Raw genomic sequence first — 10,300 nt, 5'->3', positions numbered from 1 at the left:
GATTGCGCACGTTCACATTTTGGCAATTAAAGTGACCAGTTAGTTAGAATCGTAAATTAGTTAAATTCGGCTCACGAAATGGTAATTTATCCAATTAAAAATATATTTTTTAATTTTTAGTATATATAAAAGGGTGAGATCCATTGATTCATAAGAACATGAAATACCAACCATTAAAACATATATTTTAGTGATTGAGATTTGTCCTATGTATACACATTTTATCTTGAACATTGGATCTCATGCTTTAATAGTTAAAATTTTCATGATTCATCGTATCATATATATACATAAAGAAATTCTAGGTGTCGAATTAAAGAATGTTCTAGTTAATTTACTTTATTGACAGAAAACCTGTCATACTTTTAAGAGCATAAGACATGATTCTCAACAAGGGCGGAGCTAGGATTTTCCTGATTGGGGGGAATATTTTTGTGGGTGCAAGTAAAAGTGATTTTTTTTTTTTTGTGGGGGTTAATATTGGTGGATTTTTTTATTCGTCGCAAGAACCCATGAATCTAAAGAGTTTGAAAATTCTTGTGGGGCAAGTCCCCCCACTGTAAATTCACCCCTGATTCTCAAGAGAATTAGATGAACTAATAAAAATCATTTAGCGAACTTCAAATCTTTGTAACAAGGATTAGATAACGATGACAAAAGAATCTTTATACTCTAATTTAAAATTTAATTTAAAAAATTGTACAGTATAAGAAGGGTCCAGATCGAATGACTCGTGCGAAAACACAAAATGCATAGGTTGAGATGAAATATATATGCCAGAAAAGATCATATATCACCTGGATAAATCCCTCCCGTTGAATTTCGAGTTTTAATAATGTAGATTTCATGGTTGAAATTAACCAAACCCTTGTAGTCTCTGTAATTTTAAATTTATATAATAATAAAAATAAAAAAAAACTCAACATTAAATTTTCTTGGTGGGGGGTTATGTAAATTTTAGAATTTAATAAACTATTGGACATGCTTGAACGTGATAAATTTGATACGACCGACGCAACGTATAATAACAAAACTTCTCAACGACGTCACAGTGCCAGTTTAACGGTATGCAGTAGAAGCCTGTCGGTGGATTCCTCACGCGTACGTGTTAAATAACTATTTGTCCCTCCCCCGAACGGTTAACTAAATTATCAGGGGTAATTTTGGTATTTAATTAAAATTTGTCCCTTACGACATTAATCTTAAAACAACTAAATTGAGGGTTTTGTTCTTTTTTTCATCATAATTCGTAAGTTACTCCTTTTGAACTATTTCAGTTCCGTACAACTTTAACTATTTATTACGTCGTCGTTAACTTCAATAATTAGTAAGAGTAATATAATGGTTTTGTAGTAAAATAGTTAAGTTACATACATATAATTGTATATTACTAAAATACCCTTTTATTTAGAAGTCCGTAAGTTATGTGGTGTGAATCACATAGTCAATAATCCTGAATGCTATGTATTAGTTTGACTAAATTATTCAAATATTTTGACTTTTTTTTTTTTTTTACTACTCATGACTTAGGATTAATGTCCAGCTATAGTCCATCAAAGTTGTGGTCCATGAATCACATGGATGGAATTATTTATTAAGAATGTGACATGTAGGGTATGAAATGGAGTACACTTGTACGAGTCGAAGATCAATTTTTTATTATCAGAATGGGAAGTGATACGGAGTCGTCACTAGTCGTTAAGTTAACATATTATGTGAAAATCGATTCCATCTTGAGAATTCGATCACTACAAGGGTCATGAGACTTAACTGGGGTATGAGTATGACACACCTATGAGTGGAGGAATATATATAGAGTGATATGGGGTTATATGGACTAAAAGACCATCTATCTCTATGAATCACGTGTCAACATGATGCTCAAATACACCATTGGGTATTGCAAGTATGTAGAGCATACAATTTTATGAACTCTAAAAAAATTAGAATTGAAAAAAAGACATTTTTTTACAATTGATTTAAATTTTAATATAGGAATTCAATAATAATCCATTTTTAAACTTAAGATCTAACATCACAAAATACTTTTTGGGGGGAAATTTTTTTCAAGCCTAATCTAGACCACAAACTAGAGGTTGAGTTGTCATTTGGACTAATGGGATAGTCTATGTGGCCCAAATCTCGACCTTTGTCCTTGCTCTATATAGTCCCTCGGTCCTTGCAACCTTTTCCTGGTTCAACAACCAAAGTTCTATCTTATATACATTAAAAGTTTTGGAATGATTTGATTTTTTTTTTTTTTTTTTTGTGATGATAATCTCTATGGAGAGGAGATCATTCTTACAAAAAAATCAGTCCATTCTAAAATTTTTAACTTATATAGGAAAAAATACTTTAACTACGATTTTGGCAGCTGAACGTTATCCTATATATATATAAGCAAGTAAGGTATAATATTAATTAAAAATGGATGGACAAGGTTACAAAATTCTCAAAGATGGGAGACTCATTAGGTCATACTAAGAGCTTTCTTGATTAGAATTGGAAGATATATAGAAGAATAAAAAATGACTGAAGAAGTTGATTTTGAAGCATAGATTGCCAAAGCATCAGCTATAGGGTTTTCTTCTCTAAAAACATGATAAATCTTCCATTAAATAAACTGAAATATTTTAGAAGATTTTGTTCTAAATAATAATTATTTGAATAAAAAATAAAACAAAATAAAAATTGATGGGGCATCAAAGGATATAATATAATACCAATTAAAGATGTCAAGAAACTTGGGATATTATCTGATTATTGTGCTTCAGGGATTACATAAGCTTTCATAATTACATGAAATCAAGACAATTAACACTAAGGATGCCGATCATTTAGGCTTTAGATTGTAATTTTACTCAATCAACTTTGGAGAGATTGAGGAATATATTGTACTCAAAACTAAAGCTAAATGATTAAAAGTGAAGTGTTATGTGTGATAGATTTATATAAGCAATTATCAATTATACTTTCTAGCAATGACTATGGGGTGATTAAGAAATATCATGTTAATAAATTAGGCGTAACATAAATGATGATGAACAGAAAATGTATGATACTTCTAATAGATAAAGTATATTATTGAGATGATGTGAGCATAAAATTTTAAAAGAAGGGGGCAATTGAGATTATTTCTCAAAATATTAAGGGCTTTCTTATTATTTCCTTGTTTTGTAGTCTTTTATACAAATTAAAAAGACAATACAACACCACTCTCACTCTCTAGAGATGCAAGTAGGGGACAGCTAATGCTCAAGACATCGACTTCACACCAACTACTATTACTCCCATCCCACACCATATAAAAACCCCATCCTAGTCCCCACTCCTCTCTCAATATTTCTTCTCTCAAATCTCAATTTTTTCTCTCCTCTCTCTCTCTCTCTCTAGCCTAGCTGAAAATGGGCTACGGTAGGCTAGGACGACCCGAGTCTATGGGTTCGATATCCGAACCAATACCGAATGAAAACGCAACCAAAACGAGGAGAAAACGCAAGCTCATTCTCCTCTCACTCCTATCACTTGTCCTTCTCGTTGCCTGCGCTATCTCAGCGGCACTTCTGGTTCACTTCCGAACCAAAGACTCCAATGGATCCGAATCTATGGTTCGGAGAAAACCAACCCAAGCCATCTCCAAAACCTGCAGCAAGACTCGGTTCCCGAGTCTCTGTGTCGACTCGCTCGTCGACTTCCCTGGGGCTCTATCCGCCGGCGAACGCGATCTTGTCCACATCTCCGTCAACATGACCCTCCAACGAGTTGGAAAGGCTCTGAACGGGGTATCGGGGATTAATAATCTGGCAATGGAGACACGTGTACGGTCGGCGTACGAGGATTGCCTCGAGATGTTGGAAGATTCCGTAGATCAGCTCTCACAGTCTCTGGCTTCAGTCGCTACGTCAACGGATGGGAAGGTAGGGTCCACTGCGGATGTGCTGACGTGGCTGAGTGCTTCGTTGACGAATCAAGACACGTGTACGGAGGGATTTGAGGATGCGAGCGGATACGTGAAGGATCAAATGGCGGAGCAATTGAAGGATCTGTCCGAATTGGTGAGTAATTGTTTGTCTATCTTCGCGGTTTCGAGTGGAGACGACGATTTCTCTGGTATTCCGATTCAAAACCGACGGAGATTGATGGAATTTAGTGGTTTTCCGGTGGATGATAGTGGTTTTCCGGCGTGGATGAAGAGGAGAGACAGGAGACTATTGGATACTCCAATATCGGCAATTCAAGCCGATATTATTGTGGCGAAAGACGGTAGCGGGACGTATAAAACGATCACAGAGGCGATTAAAGCGGCTCCTCAACTAAGTGATCGCCGATTTATTATTTACGTGAAGGCAGGAAGGTAATTTTATGTCCCATCATTTAAGTAAAATGACCAAAATATCCCTATTAAGGGATACGTAGGGGATTTGTAGTAATTAATGGTATTTTTTTTGGGTTTTTGAAAATTTTCAGGTACGAAGAGAAAATATTGAAGGTTGGAAGAAAAAAGAGGAATTTGATGTTTGTAGGAGATGGGAAGGGTAAAACGATAATTTCAGGTGGAAAAAGCGTGGCTGATGGACTTACGACATTCCACACAGCTTCGTTTGGTAAATGCTCTGCGTTGTAAATTTATAATTTTTTTAACTAGAAAGTTATTTGAATATGTTAGAACAATTTAATAATTGTTAAAAAGCTTAGCAAGTATTTTTAATGATTTTAATAAAGTATCTTGATGACATAGTAAACTTCAGAGATAAAAGTTACCTGTATTATAAAATGGTTTTTTTTTACAAAAATAATAGGATATGCTGTAAAAATGATTGATCTAATCATATTTTTTTCCAATATTTATAAATTTGATTATACGTCCTTTTTCATAATTATAGTTTTTAAATCACTTTCCTAATCGCCTTCTTGTGACATTTAAAAAAGAGTCGTGATTTTCTGACTCCCTCATAATCTTCTAACGAGGCATGTACAAGAACCATAGATTTCATCGAGATACACAATTACATATCCCCATAATTATGTAGTTGTATATCCCAAGAAAAAAAAATTATGATTCTAAAAACTATCACGTCGGGAGAGTATAGGAGAATATGTCAAGGGAGAGTCAGAAAATCATTATTTTTCAAGAAATGATCAGATGCAAAATGATGTAGATATCCAAATTTTAAGAATTAAAATATATATTAAAAAATTATTTATCACTATTATATTTAATTTTAAATTTAAAAGTTCAGTGGTCATCCTTTCTTAATTTTGGATCAAACCTAAAAACTCATTTTTCTTTTACTAAATTCAATTTAGGTTGTAAACTCTAGAGGGCCGTCGGGTTATTTGGATCCCTACAACCCTTAGTAAGATTTGTTCCACTAACCTTACTCTTATTATTATTATAATTATTTTATTTTTATTAAAATAATTATTTTATGTATTTGTCACATTTAATATTTTACTTATTTGTCTTTTTTATTTTTAAAGCCAACATTATATAGGCAAATTCATCAAGTGGCCCACACATCAAATAATAATTTTGGTAATAAGTATATGATCATTTTCATAAATATATATATTTTTAAGTATAATGATTCATTAATTTTGATAAAAATAGATAGCTGTTTTGGACAAATGGGTAATTTTGGACAAAAATCATAAACGTCAAACTCCGTCTTTTACTTAGTAGCGCGAATTTTTAAGTAGACGATTGATTGATTTATGTGGGTCCAATTCTCTGACATATAATTCAATTGTAGTAGTTGGACCCACACAATATCCATCATCAAAAAAGACAAATCTTTTTCACTGTAAATTGTACTAACATACCAACATTCTACTTGATCTTACCTACAGCTGCTACTGGGGCTGGGTTCATAGCCCGGGACATGTCATTCGAGAATTGGGCCGGCCCATCCAAGCATCAGGCCGTGGCCCTACGTGTGGGGGCCGATCATTCCGTGGTCTACCGATGCAGCATCACCGGATACCAAGATACACTATACGTACACTCACAACGTCAATTCTTTCGAGAATGTGATATATCTGGCACCGTAGATTTCATTTTCGGAAACGCCGCTGTTGTAATTCAAAATTGCAATATTTGGGCTCGAAAGCCTATGGCCCAACAAAAAAACACGATAACAGCCCAAAACCGAAAGGACCCAAATCAGAACACAGGCATTTCGATCCACAATTGTCGTTTACTAGCAGCATCGGATCTCGAGGCATCCAAGGGCTCCTTCTCGACGTATCTTGGTCGTCCATGGAAATTATACTCTAGAGTAGTGTACTTGTTAACGTACATGGGTGACCACATTCACCCAAATGGATGGTTAGAATGGAGTTCAACATTTGCACTTGATACACTGTACTATGGGGAGTACATGAATTCTGGGCCAGGTGGGGCGGTCGGTCAACGGGTCAAATGGCCTGGATATCGGGTCATCACATCAACGGTGGAAGCGAGTAAGTTCACGGTAGCACAATTTATATACGGATCGTCGTGGCTACCATCGACAGGGGTGGCGTTCGTGGCGGGACTATCAGTTTAAGTTACACAATAATGTAGGGGATAACTACATTCATATCTGGTATTTCTCTAAAAGTACAGAATTTTATTTTTATTTTTATTATTTTGTAAAAGGAATAATAATTGTTCCCATGGATGCCCTTCCCTTCTACTAATAGACTAGAAAGTCAAAACTTTGGTAATTGTATAACATATATATATATATATATATCAGTTATTTCCCTAAAGGCCTTTGAAAATTTACTTTTAGAATAATATAAGGGTGCTTTTGTAATTTGGTCTTATTCTTGTTCCTTTGGAAGTGTTAGTGAAGGAGACTTGATCCCATGTGCACTGTCGGTGGCCTTTAGGGAAATAAATAAAGAGATATAACATGCTACCACCATCCATGTTGTTTCATCAGGACAAATTTCATTGTGTGTATGGTGGGTCCATTGAATACAATCAATCAGTACCATTCATTGATAAATCGCTTTTGATGACAAGAACACATGCTTGATGTTTTTATTTGCTGCTTCAATTGCACCATTAGTCTATCAACGCTTTAAGGAGGATTTGTATTTCAAATCTCGATTTTTTTTCCCCCGAGAATTTGTTATTAGAAATAATCTCGTGCAGGAGACACACCGTATCTTCTGATAATATATGTATATAATTTTTTTTATGAATACAACGACATATATAAATTGACATGAGTTATGAGTATGACATGAATTTGGACACATTTTGTAAAATATTGAATGAGCATTATCCTTTGAATAATGTAGTTAGCTTAATTTGTAATCTAGTTAGTGCCAATGGGTTGTCTTTGAGAATGAAAAGGACTTGCACTATCATGATGAAAGGGGGTGACTCCAAAGAAAAGAGAGAATGGGAACAAATATGTGCTTGATGCTTTGTCCACTTCTACCCCAATGGCACCCCATACCCTATTATCCACAAGAAGCAAATCCCCTATTATCCACAAGAAGAAAATCCAAGGACACCATTCCCTAGTACCCACGACACCATACCCTATTATCCACAAAACCCAAGTGGGATACTATCTTTACATAAATTGGGTAGGTTGGGTCAATCCAAAACCCTAACCAGGCACAGACCCCATTTGGACAATTCAAGCCCAACCTAAGCTGCTCAAACCATTTGGGATTTGGTTTGATGAGTTTGCTAGGATTATAGGATAGATTGGCCTAAAAGTAAGGGTTGTGATGTCATGCTCCTCTGTCATGAATATTGCACTGGTAATCGCAGATGGAATTTTATTATTGGAGTTTATACGATTGTTCATGAAACTGGAGTTGAGTGTTGTGTTATCCGTCTCCGTTCCCAAGTATCACGTACTCATGTTTCGTGCCTTGTTTCGAATCATGACCCTCTTATATTTATAGTTGCGCCTTTCTCATTAAATCAGGGTTTTTTTTTTGGGTAAATGGTTGTCAAACATGGTATCAAAGCACTAGGTCACGAGTTCAAATCTCCTCAAGAAAACTTTCCATCCTTATTGGTGACGGGGAGTGTTGAGTGTTGGGTTATTTGCCCTTGCTCCTAAGTATCACGTACTCATGTATCATGCCCCAGTTTAACCGTCTTATATTCGTAGTTGTGCCTTCTCCATTAGATCGGGTAAATGATTGTCAACAAATGAGCAAGAAAACGATATTTTTATAATAATAATAAAAATGTGATTTTTTAAGTGTATGATTACATATTTTCCATAGAATTCATTTTCCTGTCCAAAAAGATGATGTTCCCCATTATGAATGTTATTCTCTAATCCTTTTAGAGTAGGGACTTGCAGTAAAGACTTCTTTCTCCCTCGTGTTGTTGAAATTCTGGTCCGCGATTCTGATTTTGGATTGTTACAATTGGATTTTGAAAGATTAATTTTCACAATCTAGATTTATATATGTTTGGCGACTCTATTTTGGAAAATTGACTTCAGAATCTAAAATCATAATCTCCTTTTGCCAACTATGTTCCTTCAATTGTGTTATGAAATTGAATGTACTCAAGCGTAAAATTGCAATTTAGCTCAGAAAAGGTACAAAATAAATTCTAAAATCATACTAAAACAAGTCTCGATTCGATCTTGATTTTAACTAATTTTTTATTCTAATTATGAGAGAATCTGAACCAAACATGACATCTAATTCTACAATCAAACTATGGATAAGAAAATGTCAAATGCTGGCTGGGATAAAATATCACCCTCATCTGTACTGGTCATATAGTACTAATTATTATAATCTCGATGTTAAGATTTATCTAATACAGATCTCAATGAGAATATAGACATGTATCCCAAGATTTAGGAAGCCGGCCCAGAGAATTTCACTTGCCGGGCGAACTAATGGCATGAAGATAAAATTATATCTGAAATTTGTGTGCTCAAAGAGACCCCCAAGTTATATAAAATAATAATAATAATAAAAATCAAATACCCATTATTAAAATAAATAAAAAAATCCAAAATTATCGAGTAATGTCGGCTCGACTCAGTGAGTTTTAAAATACTACTCGTTGAAGCAATTATAACAAGTTAGTGAGACTGTGAAGGAATTCCTGTCTTTCTAACACTGTGTTTGGATTGAGGGAAAGGGAGGGAAGGGAAGGGAAGGGAAAATATGCTATTTTCTCTTCCTTTCTCCTGTTTGGATTGTTAAGTGAGGAGGGAAGAGAAGGGAAAACTTAAAAATTTTGTTCCCCTATAAATGGAGAGACGAGGAGGGAAGGGAAGAGACCATATTTTATATTTCAAAATTGTCCTCATTCTTTTGTAAAATTTTCAAAACAAAATAGAATTTTATTTTTTAGATTATGAAGAGTATAATAGTCATTTGACAATAATGATTTCTCTTCTCTTCTCTTATGAATCCTAACTAAATAGGAGAAACTTGACTTTTTCTCTTCTCTTCTCTTTCAATCCAAACAGGTGAAAAGAAACTAGTCTTCCTTTCCCTTCCCTTCCCTTCATGAGTTTCTCTTCCCTTCCCTTCCCTCAATCCAAACATAGCGTAAGGGTCATTGAACTCAAATAATTACCAAAATGGCAAATCCAACACCAAAGCCCTCTAGATTTCATGGAAAAACTCATAACCAAGAAAATAATTTAAATTTTTTTTTTTTTTTTTAACTGGATCAAATGTTTTGAAAATGGATATCTGCTCAACTCCTACCAAACTCCCAAATTTGATCTTAAATTCCTTTTTAGTTTTTAAAATAAAACAATCATTTGAAAATTTATAGAATTTTGTTTTCTACATCAATGTGTCGTCGGATCCTGTTTTTAGATGCCACAAGGTGAGCACACAAACCTTAGTAAGATATTATATCTTACTAAGTTAGTAAGGTTAGCCTTACTCAAACTATGAAAAACTTTTTCTTTCGGAACTCTTTCCAAGATTTTCTATATAAAAATATTGTGGGGGGGGGGGGGGGGGGGAATTTTATTTTCCCAAGTTTTATTTCATATATATAAAAATATTTTGTGGGGCCACACACCATCCACGTGTATTTCAGTCCTAGTTTGTAATATGAGTTTTATAAAAATAAAAAATAAAAATTTTTGTGGGGACCATGGTCCCCTTGTCTCTACATATCTATAATGCCACGTGTCATGATCTTATTCGAATTACAAATCTAGATAGATAGAGCTGGAATGCAAGATTTTTTTTTTTTTCTTCTTTGGATTAAAGGTTAGAACACATTGTTATAACATGAGTTATATTTTAGAACTATATACAATATAATAAAGATGAGGCCCAAACTTGACTC

General features: G+C 34.3%; 1 protein-coding gene across 1 annotated transcript; it reads left to right on the top strand.

Moving 5' to 3' along the window:
- The first annotated feature begins 3,341 nt into the window (after positions 1-3,341).
- LOC147390933 (putative pectinesterase/pectinesterase inhibitor 61) lies at positions 3,342-6,753 on the top strand. The gene is made up of 3 exons (XM_086458363.1): positions 3,342-4,354; positions 4,468-4,604; positions 5,851-6,753. Exons 1-3 carry the CDS (start codon positions 3,405-3,407, stop codon positions 6,546-6,548), a joined length of 1,785 nt encoding a protein of 594 aa, XP_086314489.1. The 5' UTR covers positions 3,342-3,404; the 3' UTR covers positions 6,549-6,753.
- The last annotated feature ends 3,547 nt before the right edge of the window (positions 6,754-10,300 follow it).

Source organism: Akebia trifoliata, chromosome 11, assembly GCF_017979445.1.
Source record: "Akebia trifoliata isolate Shusen 1 chromosome 11, ASM1797944v1, whole genome shotgun sequence".
NCBI classification, from domain to species: Eukaryota; Viridiplantae; Streptophyta; class Magnoliopsida; order Ranunculales; family Lardizabalaceae; genus Akebia; species Akebia trifoliata.
This window is presented reverse-complemented; position numbering and strand designations above follow the sequence as displayed.